General features: G+C 39.2%; 1 protein-coding gene across 13 annotated transcripts in view; it reads left to right on the top strand.

Annotated features, from left to right (window-relative positions):
• Positions 1 to 20854, top strand: part of MAST2 (microtubule associated serine/threonine kinase 2) — a 206067-nt gene that overhangs the window by 69503 nt on the left and 115710 nt on the right. For all 13 annotated transcript variants that reach the window (XM_026086767.1, XM_026086768.1, XM_026086766.1 and 10 more), the window contains one exon: positions 18104 to 18135. In XM_026086767.1, the coding sequence (XP_025942552.1) occupies positions 18104 to 18135 (32 nt within the window). The remainder of the gene's footprint in view (positions 1 to 18103; positions 18136 to 20854) is intronic.

Here is a 20854-nt window from a genome sequence, read left to right as displayed (position 1 = left end):
TGATCCAGGTAAAAATTCATCTATGCTGTTTTGGTCTGGAAGATTAAAGACATAGCTGTGAATATGATGGGATTCCAGCTCAGAAAAAATAGAAACAGAAGTCAGTTTTCAACATCAGATGAATTCACCAGAGCAGGAAAGTGTTAAGAAAGTGACTAAAGATAATGTAAGTAAGGCTCATAATGGACTTGCAGCTGAGCCTGTGGCTAGCTACGGCAATAGTTTGACCACAGCATGGTTTGCAGAAACAAGAAGCTGTGAGAACTAACTGAGAAATAAGACCTTTTATGCTGTTCCTCAAAGACAACTTCAAGACAATGGGGAAAAGTTCATTGCCATTTGTAAGGGCAGCCAATATGGCTCTGGGTTATGATAGTAACTCCTGACTGCAGGAAAGAGATTAGAACTCCACTGATGACTGCAAAGGTTTGAATAAGAAGACCTGTTAAACGCAGTTTAAATTTTCAGCAGAGAAAAACATTGCAGAGGACAAAAGTGGGAAAAACTGCAAACCATTGATTTCTACTTTTGCAAGAAATTGATTTTTGGATGTGGGAGGTTACCTTCTGGTGCACAAAAGATAATAAACTAATACCAGAATAATAATCAAATACTGTTGCAGATGCACAAAGACTGTTGTCTTGCAGTGGACAAAGTAGAATCTTCCTCTCAATTTTTAAAATATATTTCTTTGGAGTATATAGAATTTCAGTTACTAACAGAGTAATACAAGGTGCTGACACTTTAACAACATGGACAGAAATCAGCATTAGAACAACTGAAACAATTCTTTCTCAGTCACTAAAGCTTGCATCTTCACTTCAGAAAGCAGGTCAGGAGATCCATTATGAAGAGTGGTAAACTCTCTTTAATGCAGTGTTAACGATGGAGATCAATGAACAGTGTATTTCCAGACTCCATATCATATATAAATGGATAACAAAGTTCACTGACCAAGTCAAAATTAAATTAAATATTTTCATTAATTAACATGGAGGTGCTAATTCTTTTTGAATGGTGAAAGCCAAGCAGTTTAGAGATGCAAAAACCTTAAGTAACTACTGATAATATATGCTGGTGACATTAGAGTCAAATGAGAAGACCTTTGGATTCTTGGTAGGTTCAATCTTCTCTTGGTAAATATACTAATCAATGCTATTATCTTCCTAGTCCTGGAGTGCACCATCTTGTAAAAAAAAAATAGTGAAGGTTTATCTCCATCCATCCATCCCAAATGAGACATTTGCAGTTTAAGAAGCATTTCAGCTGGGACCTCGGTGTGTCAGCAGCAGACACAGCTCCTTCTGCAGTCTTCACATGCTGAAAACTGGGGCTGAGAGTCTTGCAGCTTATTTTTCTTAAGGCAACTTGTAGCTCCGTTCATTAACAAAGTAGAATAAAAAGCCAAAAATGTTGTATGTAACTAGAGAGGATTCACTGAAGATGAACCACAGAACAAACAGAAAAGTGCTCCCATAGAAAATGGCCATGGCAACCATAAAATCAGATAACAGAGCGATCCTAGCATGAGAACAAAAAAGAAAAACAATTATTCCACCCCAAAGAATCAAACTAAACAGAAAACAAAAAGCAAACAGGCTTAGTGCGGAGAAACACATGCATACAGCAGCAGCCATGTTGCCACTAAGAAAAAATCCTGTCCTTAAGCAGATTAGGAAAATTCTTCTTGTTCTAAGCTGTCACAGTTTGCTTACTATATATATGGTGGCCATTTTAGAATGCCCCTATAAATTGTACATACAGAAAATGCATTACAGAAACCTGTGGTTTTTAAGCTTTTTGTTATACAAAGACAGCGGTCAGTTGTAAAAGAAGGTGTATGATACATAATACTGCAATCTGCTGTATCAGTGCATTGGAACAAAATTTATTCTTCTGGTTTCTCTGAAGTTTCCATATGTCCAAATTAAAATGTGTGAGCTTTCCATATATCCTAAAGAAGCTGAGGGTTTTTTTGTATGTATGCATGGGTATTTGTAGAAAGTGTGCATGTGTGTGTACGCATATGTATGGAATAATGTGTATACACTATCAATTCTGTCTCTTTAAGGCCACAGAGTATAGGTCATTCATAATCTGTATGGCTACTGTCTTAGAAGCTTGGTTCTCTGAAAATAAAAAGTTTCCATTTCCAGCACATCTCCATGCACCCATTTTTAGGCATCTGTTCTTGTGCCAGCATTGTCCTTTGTAGCTTCTCTTCCATGGGAATTCTCATTGATTTTACTCAGTGAATCCAAGAGTGTTCTCACTGCAGCCAAAGACCATTTTTCCTGAAATGAGGGCTGCTAGCRTTGGAATGTTCATTTGAAGATATCTCTGTTCTTTTTGCTAGAAGGACAGAAAAGTCGTTCCTTAAAGTTGGTGCTTGGAGTCCTGAAGATAGTTTTGTCCAATTTTTTTCTAGCTTCAAGCTCAATTATATATTATGTAGGAAAATCAATTTTAAGAATAGTAGCTAGGAGCCTGGGATTTATCTTTATGAATGATATGATCAAGACCAGACATGGCATCATAGCTGCTGATATGCTTCTGATTGAGATAACAGCATTATAATAATTTCCATATTATGTTCCATCCTGTCCTTGATGCTAACATCTTGTTTGCTTTTTTCAGGCTCTAGCTGTACATTGTCTCCAGTGTTCAGTGAACTGTTCATAGTGTCTACCTATTTTTTTTTTTTAATCTGTGGTTAGTTTAGCCTCATATGGGTGTGTGAGTAGTTATGTGTATATCAGTTTTGGTATTATGTTGACTACTTACCTAATAAATTCCTCACACTGCGCAAGATTTACAGAAATGTTTTAATTTGCACACTTGCTCTTGTGCAATATGCCTCCTGTAATGCTGGGATTATTGGAAAACCTTGAGGTCTTCTGCCTAACCTTTTACTTTAATAAAATCAATTTTTTACTCAATCTCTTGCATTTGGGGCGAGGGGGGGTTCTTTTGTGTGAGACGTACCAGATGCTTAAAACACTGTGCAGCTTTGTGCAAGTTTAGGGAATGCTGAGAATGCTTAGCCTATTCAGAGGTACGAGAGTACAAGTAACAGTTTTCTAATTTATATAGTGAACAGGGACAACCAAAAGACTGGCTGTCCTCAGAAAAGGGAGAGAGTGCCTCAAGTCAGTTCTTGGTCTTTTTTTCATTTATGCATGCTTCTGGATATATCTCACCTATTTTTAATTAACTTAATAAAAGTAGAGTAGGGTGGAAAGAAAGTATCTTAATTGCTTATTCAAAGGAGAAGCTTAACAGTAGCTTCCACTACCTAACATACTTTAAGCACAGGATGTAAACAAAAATCTAACGGCAAACTGGAGGGCTCCCTGGTTTATTGCAGAGAATGCAAGCTGTATGAGTACCTTGTCATGGAACCGGCCGTACTGTGTGCATGCGCTTCAAGGAGCTCCCAGCACTAAGGGTTTGCTCTTTTAAGCTGAAAGTAGCGGAACTAGAGCAACCTAGAGAGTAGAGAAATTCATAGATGAGGCCTACAGCGATGCTATGGAGCAGTCCCATCTTAACTGTGGCAGCCTCTGTGCTGCTGAAGAGGATGTGCATTTCAGAGAAGGAGGGCATCTGCTGGGAAGCGGGGACCTAATCTTTCCGATAAGACCTGTCTTTCAGGTGATGCACTCAATCCTATACTGCTGGCCTCTGCATCCAAGGGGATCTTCAGAGATAGGAGGAAGCAGATGGTGATAGTGGGAGGTTCTGTTAGTAGATATAGATGTAGCTGGATTTGTGATGTAGGAGGTGCTGGGAGGGATACTCCTGAGGCTAAATTCAGCCTCCCAAGCAGGACACTGAAGTCCAAGATTTCTGTAATAATCTGTGAAATATTGCCTGCTCAATAGGCAAGTAGAGATCAGGAGCCTCAATGTGTGGATGAGATGATGGTGTATAAGGCGGGATTAGGTGTATTAGGATCTGATCAACCTTTTGGGACCAAAGGATTTTTTATAGGAGAAATGGGCTGCATCAAAACCAAAGCAATCATGCTGTGGGCACTAAAAATTGAAAAGAACATAGAACACTGAAGACCAAATCCAAAATAGCATATCTTCTTGCGATTCAAACTAGTCTTCCAGGAAGCAATCATTTATTGCGTCCAAAATGTTCCCTTGACACCCTGAAGCACTAGCCCAGTCTACATGTGGGTAACTGAAATTTCCCACTCTCGTCACCTGTCCTAACTTTGCGATCTTGTTTAATGTTCCCTGATTGTCGTCACTGTCCTGAAGAGGGAGTTGGTAGTGCCATCCTGGTACTGCATTTTTTGCTATTACAGTCTGGGATTCCAGCCCACAGAGATTCGATGAAGCAGCTCTTCTGCAGTATTTTTACCCTCATAGATTTCATTTATGGAGCCACTTCCCTGCCTATCCATCTTAGTCTATCGTTCCTGAAAAGTTGATGCTAGCGACATTTTATCTCATTGCTTATCCTCCTGTAGGTAGGTGTCTGAGATGCCTATTTTATCAGGGTTGGTTTTTTGATGCCAAAGTGTACTTTCATTTTGTTTTTTGGGCTTCAAGCATTAGTTCTGCTTTGATCTGTTGTTCAGTATTGCACTTGCTAGCTAACTGGCATTGTAGGCAATCTCATTTGCCTTTCCTATATATTGCTATTATACTGTTAATTCGTCTTTTGGCTTTTTCTGCCCCCTCTTGCTTCCTGCATTTCTCAGGCTCGTATATCTTTATTGGAATATCTCAGTTCATCAAGGCAAAAGCCTGTTTTTTGTGAAGAAAAGCACGGGCTGAGATTTTCAGACAGTACAGTAAAACCTAATTCCTTACTTTTTCCATTGAAATGAGAGGAAATTTGTGCAGCAGGGTCCCTATATTGTTTTGAAAATAAGGTTTTTTTCCACCATTAAGTTGCTTTGTCAGTGTTATATCATGTTTATTCTCTTTCTAGGATTGAGCAGCAAGGGAGATGCTATTTAAATATATTAAAATTAGCAAATCTCATGGTATTAAGACTGAAAATAGGGTTTAATACTCTTCAGTAGTTATTTTATAAAGAATTCTTTCTAGTTTAAGTTTTACATTATATATTCTGTTACCTAGAACCAGTGCACATTTAAATTCTCAATGTACATGTGCATTTATTGTTAAACTTAGGTAGAGAGAGGCTTATAAATATTCAGTTATAATTATTAGGAAAATTAAAAGAATAATTTATTCATCTATAACATCTATTGATTTTTAAATAAGTAGTACATAATGTCTATTGATTTTTAAACAAGTTGTACTTTGCAATTTAAGTAGACCAGGCATAAAGGCTGATTAGCTTCTTGCAGCTTCAGAAGAGGGAGGGAGCATGATTTGCGTTACTTTACCTCTAGCTGAAATATCTTCCAACACTAGCTTTAGAAAGCAATGCCCTTTCGCAGGGGCTTATCCTCTAGTAAAGCAGAGGGCACACTACATCTGAATAACCTTTTCTCTGAAGGTGTATTTCTTTTCTTTTTTTTCTTTGCCAAACCTCTGTGTAAGCCATCTCAGGCTTTCTAAAATAAATCTCAGGCTGATACTTTTGGTTGTTTTAAAGATAAATACTTCTATTAAAGTAAATGATGGGTAGAAAATAATTTTTTAGTCTAATTCATTAGCATGAAATGTAGCTCCGAGCTATTAAGAAGACAGTGGAGAATTAATAACAGTGAAAAAGTATCTTGTGTGAAAGCGTTACTTGTGACTTGAAGTTTTTGTCACATCTTAAATGGTTTTTGCTCACTTAAGTCTAAAATGTCACTTACTATGTATGTAAATCTTCAGTAACCCCAGAAGCTGCAGTGGGATTACTTTGGCTTTATATATGTTACTTAAATCCCCCGACAGCCAATCATGTGYAATTTCTGGGTTGGACAGTGTTTTTGCTTTCCCCTATTAAAATTCTGAATTCAACAAATATGAGGTCTCTATTAAAAATAAACCCTTAAATCCAGAAAGTTCCTGATTGCAGTTATATTTTTCTTCTTATGTTAACTGGCATCCTCAAATTCTGAGATGAATTTGGTGTAATGTTTTTAACCTCAAGAACAGGATTTAAATGGAAAGCACTCACAGTCTTTYCTTTTCTTTGCTATTCTTTCACTTTGTGAGAAATTGAAAAATGAAAATATATTAAAAAAGCTTTGAACTTGTTGGAGTCAGGATATGTTGAGAAAATTTTACCCTTCCTAAACTGTTCTAGAGAAATGAAAATTATCATTATCAGAGTTTAAATTTATAGGAGAGTTAATGAACTGYGATTCAGATTTTTCACATGGAATGAATGATTTTACAGGATCACTTTAATTCTATAAATAATCCTTGGTTCTGGCTGCTAAAGCTGCGCTTGTGTTGTGGGAAGTCAGTGAGTCACGCAGCTTGCAAGTGTGTCTTGGGGCAGTGCTGGGTAAGTTAAAACATTAATGTCTAAATAGAGATTAATGATTTAAATATACAAATAAACTAAGAGTTTTCCTGATGTAGGAGACAATTTATTTTACCAAAGATAATGCTGTAGAAGATTGCCATTGAAAAGTTAGATCTTGAGTCTTTCTTTGCGAGCCATTTAGGTTATTTCACCACAGATGGCCACTAAACTATTTTCTTTTTAGCTTTTTGTTTGTATTTGGGTCCCTCTCAAATATAAATGCAGAAACTTCTGCAAAAATTCTTATAAGAATTTTTGTGTCTCATTAGTGGTTATTGTGAAAAATAAGAATTTGGACTGGTACTGGTAGCAAATGGTACTGTAACAAATATTCTTTGTACAGAATGTCCTCTTAAGTACCAATAAATATATATATATATATATATATAGCACATTAACATTGTAACTTCCACTCTGAGACAGGCTATTGAAATGGAGACGATTGCTAGGTGAGTGCAAAGGAAAGCTGCAATAAAACTGAGCTGTGAGAAAGCTGTTCAGAGGTATCAAGCTGGTTTTTAGCTGTTCACACCCGTTCTGTACTTCATCCTTTAGATGTACTAAAAATTTGTCTGTAATTTTTTTTACTTTACATGCCACTTTTTTTCCCCCCCCGCAGTGCACATAACTTTTTGTAGGTTGTATGAAATGTGCAAGAGAGGAGCATGGGCTTAGATTCTGGTATTCTAGTTGTTCTACAGCACATTAATGACATTGAGTTAAGCACAATGTATTAAAGACTGTTAAAATAAAGCAGTCATGTGCTGCCTACCCAGGAGCCACTATATACTGAATGCTTTATATATTGCATTGAACCTGAACGTGTGAACAAGGACATGTGTTAGAGTGTATCCGTTTCAGCAAAGGCCCTTCCCAGATCCCATCTGGAGAAGAAGGCTGCTCAGTGACAGTTTCTCACGAATGGGCGAGTCGTGCAAAGACTTTGGAAACTTGTTCCCATAGGTGCAACCTGACATATGTCTTGAAATCTGCCTCTGAAGCCAACACCTGAGAATGAAACTTGCAGTTCTTCCAAAAGCCTTGGAGAATGAAGAGAGCGATATGCTTGGTTGGATGGAGGAGTAATGATGGTACAGATAGTCCTGATTACCTGAGAATTTTTGTGGTGGTGAAGTCAGTGTTTGCTCTAATTTGAAGTATTATAAAAGACAGAAGACGGAAGRCTTGGAGCTTGATTAATATCTTTTGTCTTCTCATGTTTTCAACAGAGTTGGTATTTATAATTTAAATGCAACAGAGATAAAAATGCTAGCCAGAACATGTCCTTGTAATAGAATCAGCAGTTTCTATCAGTCCATTACAGAGCACACTAATCGCCCATCAGAACTAAAAGTCATTAAGCGCAGTCTGCGGTTTCTCAAATCTGTGCTTTGGGAGTGAGTGTCTGTGTTTTACTAGTACTTTAATTGGGAATGAATTTTCCTTTACTCCGAAACAGATCTCTTGGCACCATGTAAGTCTGAGTTATCCAACAGTATTAAATGTAAAATTGTTCAGAAATAAATCTGTGAAAGATGGTTAGATGTATCACATRCTTTCTCATATGAGAAATCTTAGAGGTCCAAACCCCTTAATTCCCTTGACATTTGCAGGATATATGATTTACCTGCAGGCCAGGCCTGGAGCTGGTGATTAAGCATATGCTGGTGGATGAGGTCAGGCAGAGCCGATGAGCCCCAGCTCAGCTGCCTTTCATTTTGAAAGTGATAGGTGCTGCTTTGCCGAGGTCTGTTCTGCCTTCTCTAAGCCCGAGGATTTGGTTGCGTACAGCAAAATAAACCTTTCACCACCCTCAGTGTCATCTGCATCATCTTGGGTTTGGCCTAGCACAGCTTTGCGTTTTACACGTTGCCTTCAGAGTCTTGCCGTGTGTGAACATGGTGCGGAGTGTCGTTCCCTCCAAGTCATCTGAGATTTTCGTTTTGGAAGTAGGGTATGGTTGGTGGTTATTGCTGTTCTTCCTCCTCATCAAAATGAAGAGGCGCCTTTAAGTGCCAAAATAATTTGTTGTCGTTMTGGTTAATTTAAATATTCCCAAACAAACGAAACACCCGTTTGAAAGGAGGTGTGTGGAGRTGGTGGGAGAGCGTGTTTTCATTTAATGTTTGTTTTTCATTGAAGGTTTTGTTTTCCAGGACTAATTATTAAAAAGTAGTTTTAGAAATACTTGGTGTTTTAACTCTGAAGTGAGTCATGGTGTGGGTAATAGAGTCGTAATTTATGGAAGTAAGGCTTTTTTGCTACTTTTCCCTTCTCCTAACCTCTTTCCGTATTTCCAGGGGATTAATCCATTCCTATATATATATATATATATAATACAAATGTAAAACTTCTGTGGCTGTTTTCTTCTGCTGTAAATATTATTTGGGAATGAAGTAACAGAGCCCTTTCCTTCACCACGTCTGGGGGGATTTCTGTTTCAGTTTGGCTGTAATTTGGGGCCCAGCAGATAGAAGCAGGATCAGACTGTCCACTTTGAGTATAATTTTTTTGAGTAAATTTTTGAGTAAGTTCTGTCGACTGTTTACCAAGACGTAAATACCAGCTGGTATCCATTTTTTCAAGATTTTCATGTGGTGCCCAGCATATGCCCTTCTTCGCAGAGCGAACACTCGTCTTTAGCCCCGTGCCTGGGCGCTTTTTGCCTGCCCTCCGTCCCTGCTTGTGCTGGCGAGCGGCAGTACGTGAGGGCTGAGCTCAAGAGCCTCGGGTCGCCTAACTAAGCAATGAAAAATTGCACGTGCTTGTCCTGTAAATAATGTCCATGCAGAGCAGATGTGATTAACTCCTGAGCATAATGGATGCCTTGTGAGGTTACAGATGCCATCAGTCATACGCTAGATGAAGGCAAGGGAGCTTTATATGCTTAGAATTCCTTTTAGGACTAATTACTAAATATCTTTAAAATTGATTGCTCATGCTTTCAATTTCTCAAAGTGTTTTGGCGTGATGTATGTGGAACGGACTTGCTGCAGCCTCAGAGGAGGAGGGGGAGACTCCTCCATTGGGGCTTTTTGAGGAATTGGGAAGTGTTTCTTCCCTAGGAATTTCCACCAGAGTTTTACTATTAAGWAACTTGCCCTTATATCAGGGCCATTAAGCTGTTCAGCCTTCCTGAGATTGATTTGATGTTGTGGATTTTCTTTTTGTCTAACACAGTTGAAAATGTGCAGCTGTAAAGATAAAATGAAAATGTGCAGTTGTAAAAAAAAAAAAAAAAAAGAAAAAAAAAAAGTGTTAGAAGTCCAAGATTAACACTGACAAAGCAAATTTGGTGACGTGTGGTGCCTCTTCAGGAAAAAAAACACCCTTTCATTTCTGCTTACCTACTTTTCAGATACTTTATGGCTGGGGACTTAGTGAGAAACGAACCTGACAGAATAAACAGAAGCATTTTGACGCTTATGATAATTTTAATTGACGATAATTTTACTATTGAGCTGAGACTGTATATTTTTTGGCCCAACTGCAGTGTCAGATTGAAATACATAGATTGAGACAATATAATTTTCTTGGTAACTTGTGATCTTTGTTTGCAGTATGCATTACATTGCACAGAATGGATATGAGCTGATGAGCAGCTCCAGGAGTGAGATGCTCATTGTTTCATTTAACTTTTATCAAGGGGAGCCCAGAAGGATGCTGAAAGCCACCAAAACTATGTTGGGCTTGATTACTCAACATTTTAACTTGAATAATGTATGTCTCAGGATTTTTATAAATAAAATCGCTGGTCAGGTAGCCTGGATGTCAGCTCTCAGTTCCTTTGGAAACCACCTTTTAAGGAGAAGACTTATGTATAGTAGAAATGGCAACTGACTTAATCATGGATTAATATTAGTCCTGAGCCAGAACAAGGGAGAGAATAAAACTGGATTTGTTTATTTGTAATGCTCTTGGCATTTTTAGCAGCTGTGACTGTTTCCTTGTGATCATTGCATGCCCAGTCTTGAGGGAATTTTTGGTGCAAGTCAAGGCAGAGTAATTTTAAGAGCGCTTTCTAACAATAGCATTACAGCTGCAGTCCWGTATGTCTCCGAGATGGCACTCTTGTTTTTTCTGCGTTTTCCAAATTTATGTGGAACATAACCTTGGACTAAAATTTCTCAGACTGGTGCAGTCTGGCAGAATGAAAGAGGATTTTGAACAGTTGCTCCCACTCTTTTGGATGGCTCTTCAGTGCTGGGCATGCTGCTTGGCACACGGGGCGGATCAGTAATCTGCTTCATGGCCTTGTAGAACTAGAATTAACTAATGAGAAAAATTAATGAGATGTCTGCGCTGTGCACTTTATTCCTCTCAGTATTCCCCCTCCCTTAGGCTAATTTGTGCAAATATGTAATATCTATAATGAAGATTTGGAGCATTTAATAAATACGTTATTGCTAAGATTTTAAAGCATGACCTGACTTTATTTAGAGAGCTACCATACATCTCACTTTTTACATAATTGATCCATGCAACTTAGGTGGCTGTTGCTATTTATTTTGGGGAATAAGTTATCGTAATGGTCCTTTGAAGTCATTGCTGTTGGATCTACGGATTGACTATTTTCAGAGCAAATTTGCCTTTTTTTTTTCCTCCTGCTCTGTTGTATGTTCCCTGTTTCTGCATCACATCTAGGACTCTTTGGATTACTAATTACAAGCAGTAATCTTTAAACTTACTTTTTCCTGCACATGAATTTACATCTTCAAAACATTATCTTTTATGTGATATGTTTTATTCAAAAATAAGTTTGGCAAGTGTATTTGAAGAGAGCTGCTGCTGGTTTTTTTTAGCCTTGAGGAAACCAATCAAGTTGATAGCAAATTAGTTTACTGACATCTAAGGACTGAACAGCTCAGTTACTGTACCTGCTATTCTTAATTTGACCAGGCTTCTCGGAGGCTGCCTTTAATTTTGAGAAACCATTCATTGYGTAACCTCGGCTAAAAAGCTCGAGATCAAGTATGAAACCGGCTATTTGCCTTACTGCAGAAAGAGTCTGCTGCTTTATTGATAGCATGAAATTAGAGTGACCCCTTGCTCTTAGTGCCGAGTAACAGAGATAGGAGCGAAAGCTGTGGAGGAAATGTGACTTTGAGAATTGCGAGTTGTTCATGGCGGTGGTTGCGGGAGCGATGGGGCCACCCTCTCCTTGGCTGCCAGCTGCCTCTCCTTGTGCGGGCAGCAGCTCGGCGGCGGCAGCTGGCTCGTTCCTGGGGTTGGGCAACTCTCCATTCGCCTGCTTGGGACTGGAATCTGCACGCATCATTTTTACTGTCATCTGCCTCTCCAAGCCACGACGTGCGGTTGCCGTTGCATTCGCTGCCATGGGTGGGTTCAGTGTGGCCCATGGTGTGCTGCATGGTGTGATGTTTAGAATAGCGGACTGCCAAATGTTGGATTTTGGGCTTCGGAAAGGTGATGTAATGCACAAAGCCTGGAGCAGGCGCTTCAGCTTGCATAAGAGGATTTGGGGGAAGGGAGATACTGAAAAAAAATCTGAGAAAAGTGGGGATTCTTAGGTATTTTGAGATGTATTCATAACCGATAGTCTTAATTTTATGGAAAGCCCTGAGGTTAAATGGTATGAAAGGTTAATGGGCAACATTTGGAGCCATATATCCTTGACAGGTTAATACACAGATGTGATTTGGCTCCTTAGCTTTACCTACAGAGGGGCTTGATGCAAGAGGGGGAAATGGTTTGCTGTATTTGGGAGCTTTCCTTTAGTTTAAAGGTCTTTTAGCTTTATTTTCTTCTGTAGTGGCTACGTATTTTGAAAGAAAACCCAAAAGCTTTATTTTTGCTGACTGGCAAGAGGTTTCTAAGTTAGAGAGGAGAAAGGCCAGAAGATGGTGAAAGCTTTGAAAGCATCAAGGGCTGATGCTTGACCCCTTGGTTTGAAGAATGATATAAACTGATTACTTAGAGAAACAAGGTTGCCTGTCAGCCAAACATCAAATTTTTCTTTTTTCCCAGTTGGTTTTATGTGTTCATGCACTTTGCAAATGACATTTTTACCGACATGTAAGTTCGGTTGAAGTGGAGAAGTAATCCAAATAATAAGTCTAGTTTGCTTTGATAGTCATAGGATATTTAGGATAATGCTGAACAGGTAAACAGGTATACCATTAACTATTCCCGTGCGTTGCGCGTTGTCCCCAAGGGTCTGGCACCCTGTGGCCGTGAGGGTGGGATTTCTTCGGGAAGGGCTGCTCCGTAACATTTGGCTAGTACTGGGAATATGGGAAGATGCTTATCACTGGGCCTATGTTGTCCAAAGCAATTTGTGTTTAGTGCAGTCGCGGGTATCATCTCAGTACAGCGTTGAGCAGCCTCTGGGAATTAAACTCTGGATCCTCTCAATGTTTTGAAAGATGCTGGAAAGTGTTTTGGGTATTCGCTTTCTGTATTTTAAGCATTTCTGGAGTTAAGCAGATGATCTAACAATATGATTCTGATTTTGGTTTCTAAAAAGGCAGTAAATTATAGAAAATATCTGCAGTATATTCTATAGATTAATCTGACATTCAACACAGATATGGTGTTAGTGTTGCTGTTTAAAATTCTTTGCCAATGAGTTTGGCAAATAAGATCAGATGTAATCATTTCTTGAGACAGAAATTGAAAAGTACTGTTTTTAATACCATTTACAATGATCCAGTGAAAAGAAGGAAATTATTTTTCTTGACAGATTCTGATAGGAGAAAGAGAAGCTTACTGTGGGGTGTTTTTTTTAATCACCATGAAAAATTCTTTCCTGTTAATCTGATGGATGGATTATGGTTTATGTCCTTGCATGGCCAGGTTGTATTTTCCATCAGAATTGAAGATTGTAGCCCTCATTATATCATTTCTGTAATGCAAATGGTTATATATAGAAAGAGATTTAATTAATCCCCTGCTGGTTGGTAGTATACCCTAAAGCAAACAAAGTCAGCAAAGGGAAAAAAAAATTAAAACGTGAGTGCGTGGTACTAGGTCAATGAGTGTCAGTGGAATTTCATCATCTGTGAAATATTAACTTACTAACTGAAATGTATTTACTGTTATAGCTGTAAAAATATTTGTCTATTGTCCCAACTGGTACGATAGTGAGCTACCCTGCAAGAAAGCCAAGGTCAAAGGCAATCTCAGGAACCATGCTGTCTGCTCTGGCAGAAATATTGAACATCCCGACGGTAGCGATGGTTCTCACTTTAATTTGAAAGGACTACGTTTAAGCTGCCATCAGTGCACACTCTAGCATCCAACTTTGCCTGTGGGTCTGTGCCATATGCGCAGCTTACATATTCAAGGACAAATTGCAAGATTGAGAGAGAGTGACAATTTTGAGTGATGGGCTCCTGTTTGCTTCGCACTTTCTCTTCAAAGGATATGGGTCGTCTTGTAGGTCAATGAAAAAATACGTTTCCAGACTTTATTTCCGTTTCATATAGCGTGCATATGTGTATGCAAAAAGCCAGCACACTTTCTGCTCCTTGAAGCAACTCTGTTTTAAAACACAGTTTCTGTATACAAAAGATCACAACAGAATACATTTGCAGTGTATAGGCAGTAAACAGTGTATCACATAAGCAGACAAATCATGCTTAAAATGGCCAATATATTTTCTGTTTGAGCTTCCTTTGCTGCCTCTCCCATAGCAAACATACCTTACACAAGAAAATGAGAGGGCCGGTGAGGATCCGGTCCTGTTGTGGAACCTGAACCACAGTGTTACCGTGTCCACCTGGTTTTATGTCTGCATAATTTGAGGTGATAAGATAAGTGGGAACAAATGTAAGGGGTTGAAGGAGGGTAGTAGAACCATCCTTTTATAAGTTCCATGGAGCTAAATTTCTTTCCTAAGATTCATTTTTTAACTAGTTGTCTGAAAATCTGCTGCTTCTTTTGTCATGTAGAGATCGGCTTGCACATTTAATAATTATGCCTTGAAATATGGAACTGATGCAAAAAAATTAACTTTCAGAGCAGTCTGTTGCTGTCATTTAACTACTGCAAGATTTAATACACTTCTTATTTTTTAGTGATGGAGGATCTGTGACAGTAACTATTTGTTCTCACTTCCGAAACTTCTGTGTGAATAATGTGTGACAATCCTCTTTCTTAAATTTTGTATCCTTATGCTATTTATCTCTTTGTATAAATTAAATGCAAAAGGTTAATTTCCCCTTTAAAGGATTATGTTGCTGACCTAGAGAGCAGGTGGCACAGAGGTTGGCTGAAGGAAGAATAGTAATATAGAGAGGTACTGGCCGGGAAGGTGCTCGGGGCGGCAGGCGGTGCTGTCGGAAGAGGCAGTTTGAAATCTTGTATATTCATGTGTTCTTCTCGCCAGAAGGGTGGTCTTAAATGAAAAATGTCCKTAGGATAAGCTGGCATATTTCCTTAAAGGATTATTGCTGCACTTTGTAAACAGTATTTCAGACTAGTTAGACACAGCTCAGCAGAGTTTCATTAGTTATGTTACCTCTTTAAATGTTTTTTTTTTTAATGGACACATGGACGTGGAATGACAAACTCCTTGGAGTGGGTGGAAGCAAGGCCAGTCACAGTGCTTCGTTCACCATTTGGTATCTGAAACATCCCCAAATGGGTGTCCTGAAATAGGTCATCAGCTCTGACTGCCGCCTGCTCCCTCCTTGTTTCCTTTTCCAGGCATTTTCTTTCTTTCTTTCTTCCCTGGGAAGCAACTCAGTAGACAGTAACTCAGTGGTGAGTCAGGGAAGCAAAGCCCGTAAGCGTGCTGCTTGCAGTCACGTAATTTCCAGCTCCGACGCTTTTGCATTGGCCCCTGCAGGCCTGGCTTGGTTCGGAGGACTTTAAGCAGTGCCGTTAGCGGTTGTGCCTTGGGAGAGCAGGTGGAGGAGGGAGCCGGGGATTCCTCCAGAAGGGAGAGGTGCTGTGGGCATTGGGGAGCGCCTTGGTGGGTGGCTCGCAGGGCTTCGGGAAGGGGATTTTAAGGCTAATAGGAAATGAGGTGTAGTGGAACAACAGGTATAAAAATGGATTGCTGTGACTGTGGTCTTTGTCAAGACCGCAGAGGTATTAAATCTGAACTGCTGCCTATTGATTCCACAGCTGCGCTGTGTTCGCCAGGGTGCAGGTACAGGCTGAAAGCGATTGCTACATGGAGAGAATAAAATTTATTTCAATTGCATTGACGTGCCATCTATAAATACTTTTGTCCTTCCTGAAACTCAGCTGATCATAGATTTTGAAAGATGATTTCATGAACAAAGCCAAGTAATTCCCCCCCCTTTTTTTTAAAAACGTTCTAAGTGTTTAATCCTGAAATAGTTTCATTATAGGAAGTATTAAACCTCTTATTACATGAGTAAAACAAGTGTACAGTACAGCGGAGAATGCAGTTTGCCAACTCCTGTTATTGCATCGTGATTCCTGTARTATTATGGCGGCATCTTAAGGTCGCAATTACTGGAGTGGTGCTGTCGCAGCAAAGTGTTATCTTTTTAAGTGACTTCTCAGCCCAAATGACTAGAATAAAGCTTGTAAACATGAACCCTGAAGGCTCAAAGGCTTGAAGGTAGATAAAGAGATTTAAAGGTCACAGTTTTCCTTTTTCAGCCTATACCATGAAATTTCAGGGCTTAACACATTCGGTTTGAAAATTTCTGGGTTTGACAGTTTTGGAATAAATGAAAATATGTCATATGAATAGAAGAAAATACCCTTTGAAATAAAATATAAAATAAAATAGACCTTTGTTACATCAGGTCTTCTTTGAAGTGGATAAAATAAATATGTCTGCTCACACGATGTAAGCAATATACTATATATATATGTAATATAATATACACAAACATATGCATATAATAATATGTAGTAAATAATTAGATATTATCTATTTATCCATTTTCAATGGCAAAAAGCTTTCATTGCTGCGTAGACTTCCTAGTTGGAAATTTTAAGTCTTTCTATCAGATGAGAGTGGAAGAAATACCTTTTTAGATATAAAACACACAACCTGTTATAGATGCTAATGATTTATTATCTCACATACTTGAAATGTTTTGATTAGATCTTGACAAGTTTGTCTGATGACGGGAATTTATTTCTTGATGCTGTAAGCTGTCAGGCTTGTGATAATTCACACATGAAATTTGCTCAGCGCTGTTAAAGTGTAATGGAATTTCAAGTTGTAGAAAACTCGTTCTTGAAAATAATAACAGAATGTTTTAGTTTTTTTTTTTTTTTTTAAATTCTGGTAACTAGAACATTTTGGTACCTTTGTAGAACTTTGCTGAATAATGTCCAATATATTATTTAACAATCCAACCATTGTCAGTTCAATAATAACATTGTTAATCATTTAAATGAACACGGAGTCCATAACTAAATACAGAAAAGAGGGTACCAGATTTTTTGGATGTTTTTACATTGACTTTTTTCAACATTCTGTGAAAATACTGTTTTGTTTTGTTTTTTTTTTCTTTTGGGGGAGGAAAAATACAACACAGGGAGCAGTTTCCTGGGAACCAGAAATTGAAATTGGCTCCTCACATGCTTTTTCTTCTGAGTGAAAAGCTGAAAATAAGCAGCCTAGATCAGCATGGGAACCTTTTCCACAGCTTGCTGGCTTGCGCTCTTCTCCGCGCGCGGGTTGCGTTGCGCAAGGAAAGCGTGCATCGGCGTGCATTGCAAGCTAGAAAGAAAATACGTTAAAAAAAAAAAAAAAGGCATTGATTGCATTTGATGTCAGTACTAGGATTTTTTCCTTTCCTGCAGCGTGAGCTTTAGCTGCGCCCTGCCCTGGCAGAGCCTCTGGCCCGGCTGCAGGGCTTCTGCGGGCTGGCGCGGCGGCGCTGCGCGGGGGCCTGCTCCCACCTAGCGGCTCCCTGCTAAAGCGCAGAGCGCAGCCGGCCCCGGCCCCGGCCCCGGCCCCGGCCCCGGCAGGTGGGACTTAAAGGAAAAAGAGAGAGAGAGAGAAAACAACCGACTGGTTATCCTTATCGCCGTACCCATCACCGCCCGTGCCTTGTGGATACTCGTGGTTTATTCACTTAAAATAAAAATTGCGGTGCCTTAAAATTCCCGGTCTTCCTTTGTCTTTGCCGCTTAGGCGCAAAATGCCGATTCTGCGTGGGAGCTGTGTTTCTCTGGCCTTGCCTTTGCTGCGATAATGTACAGTGCAAGCAACACGTGTGTTTTGGGGGGGCGGAGGGGAAGGCTGTTGCATGATTTTTTCCTTTTGGTGAGAACATGCACGCAGCAGATGCTGGGAGTGTAGCACGCCACACTGCTGGAGGTGGCTCCTATACGATGCTGCTGACGTACGGAGGACAGAATTAACTACTGACTTACCTGCCGGTGCTTAGGCTTGAATCTCCAAGTTGTATGCGCTCCATTGAGCGCTTATGGGTTTGTGACTGCAAAGGCAACGGTTATTCCGACAAAACGAATAGCTTTTCTCTCCCAGGCTGCTGCGCTGTGAATGGGGGCAGATTCACCTCTCACGTGCTGCAGTGCCGTACACAATTATACACTGAGCATGCGTTCAGAAATTGCCTGTTAATCATTAGTTTGGCCTTGGTCATTTACTGATAAATAGCTGAGTAATGCACAATAATATGTAAAATTAACTCAAGGTTTTCATTCTTTTTTTATTTTCCAGAAGGAGCTCAGTCTCCCCAGAAGAGGAAGCTTGTAAGTATAATTATTCTTCATTCATTACTTGGTTCATTTTGAGCACACATAGCTGTTGAGTTGTAGAAATTGCATAAATGGGCAGATACTCTGTTTTCTCTGTTAGCATTTTAAAGCATTTGTCATGCACTTGGAAACTGCTAGCTTGCATTCCTCTGAGATTAAAGCCTCTATTGATTTCCGTAAGTGTAGTAGGAGAAGTAGTAGTAGTGTGAGATTACTTGTAATTGGCAGCTTGAGCTGATCCTGATCTGGAAGGAACCTCTTACAAGGGAGTCGCAGTCCTCAGTCTTGCTTGCACTGACACTGCTGAACTGACTCCACAGAAATCGCTTATTTTTGTGTGTGATATGAACAACTTAGATCATTGCTCTCCAAGCAGTCTGTGTTCACGGATATCTAAGTACGCAATTGGTGGCCCATACAGGTGTTGGTGGAGCAATTAGTGTAATGGAGAGATTTCCACAAAGTAGCAAATGTTGAAAAAAATAGGCTTTTAAAAATGGAGTTTAAAGAAATAGCATTTATTTAATACTATCCTTTTTGTATCATAATGTTTACAGTATTTTAGTGAAGTAATTGCGCTTCTATGATATTATGAGAGAACTTAGCTTCTGCTAGGCTTACAGATTTCTGATGGAATAAAATTGCATTATTGATTGCATTGTATAAAAAAAGAAAGCATTCATGCTGACTGTAAGCTACTGTTGCATTTTGATTTAAAATTGTTTCCTAAAGCTTGTATATTACAAATATGAAGCTCACAAAAACACATAACAATTCTTCCTCAGGTTTCTGGTTTTAATGAGAAATAATTTTCAATCTTTTAATGCGAGCTCTCTCCTTTGTATAAGAAGCAGTGTTTGGAAAATGCTGTGTAGTGCCAGTGATTCAGCGCTGAACAATACAGTGGATCAAAAGGCTTTTTTTTTTTTTTTAAATGAGGCATGACCAAACCTTTTTTAGTTCCGTTCACATGACAGTGTTAAACCAGTCACTGAGTTATTTAAAGCAAAACATGGAACTCTCACTGATTTATTTAGCAGTGTGCCTTCAGTGCTAGCTTTACTATATTTGATAGATTTTTAAGAACAGTGCTGTTCGTGATCTGAAGACTGTGAAGGTTATTTGATTGCAATCCAGTTATAAGTGAATGGTGGAGTGCTGAGTTACCAGTAGGTTTTTTCTTTAATGTAACTTAGAGGAATTTGTACAAAACTTTTGGAACTGAAATTGAGGATGCCAACGGTTTTCACATCCCTTGGTCAAGCATGGAGATGGGTATGCCGCAAAACTACGCATGAATTTACATCTGAAATATTTGAGATACAAATGAAGTACTTCAATTATACAGTGTTTTATTTAGTATTATAGTAACTAAATAAAACTGAGGATTACTGAATGTTTGAGCTGTATTATTGCTTTGATTTAACATACTCAGTTTTCATGACTTCCCTTGTATCTTTTTCCATGAGTGAGTGCCTGTTAAGCCATCATTACATGAAAAAATTCAGCTATCTGTGTCCAGGCCCCAAATTTTAAGCGTGTGTCCAGGCCATAAATTTTAAGCACAAGGCTCCAGCTACCAGCAAGACTGAAAATCTGTGAGGAATGCAAAGGTGTTCAGTAAGCTTCAGGCACTATCTAATTGATTATTTAATTGTGTTTCCTGGAGTTACAGATTCTGTTGTCACTTCTACCAAACGATTTTTGTTTGAAGAGTGTAAATATTTAACAAGTCAGTACTGCATTGTGGCTTATGCATCTTTCTGTTGATGCCATTCTGATTAGCATATAGACTCACTGAAAAGCGTCTTACAGAGCTCATGCACATGATTTGCATATCACCGTATCAGAGTGTTTAGTTGATTTAAAAAAAAACCAAGAAACTACCGTTACTCTTTGAATGAGGATTTAGAGAAATTCCTATCAAGGAAGGAAGTAATTATACATACAAATCGGTCAAACCATCCTTGTCAAAAAGGATGGCCTAACAATATGCGCTTAAATGTAGAATGTAGGCTGTTCTCAGTTCTTCTGGAGGCTTTTCCTATGCTTGAATCAAGTTAACGGAGGATTTTATACGGTAAAAAAAAAAATCTGAAAATAAAATTCATTCTGAAAACATAATGTGGTGCTGTAGGTAATGGATGGGGATAGTTATGGATGCAGCTAGGTCCGGATTCACTGACTGTCGTTCATGGACTTTGTTCGCTGACAGAACCGGGAATTGGCAGATGGATAAAGTATCTGGCTTGGAGCCAGAGATCCTCTAGAGGTGCATCCATTTTCTGCACAAACCCCAGCCTTTGCCTTGTGTTCAGTAGCAATTCCAGCGCAGAGCAATACAGAGCCACTCTGCATGTACCTGGGTGCCAGCCTGGAGGCTGGGGCCCATTAAATACTATGAAAATATCATCTTTGGGGAGGAATGGTCTGTGTTTTCCAGCAAGCTGGAGGCTGAAGGAAGCCTTGATATAGCTGGCGGTGGCTTTGGCTGCCTGCTGAGTTAGAATGGTGTTAAACTGTGGATTAGTTAGCACATTTGTCATTGCTGAAAGGAGAAGGGAGAGTCCTTCCTGACAGCGCTTCTAAATTTTTCTTTATTTGACTCTCATCACTTCATATTTGCCCGGGTCAGCGTGAGTAGTCCCTATTTTTGTGCAGGAACTGACTGTAGGCCTGGGCAACAGCTGACGTTGCCCTTGCTTGTACTGTG

Source organism: Apteryx rowi, unplaced genomic scaffold (genome assembly GCF_003343035.1).
Source record: "Apteryx rowi isolate R43461 unplaced genomic scaffold, aptRow1 scaffold_7, whole genome shotgun sequence".
Lineage (NCBI taxonomy): Eukaryota > Metazoa > Chordata > Aves > Apterygiformes > Apterygidae > Apteryx > Apteryx rowi.
The sequence above is the reverse complement of the archived record's forward strand: the minus strand, read 5'-3'. Positions and strand labels throughout refer to the sequence as shown.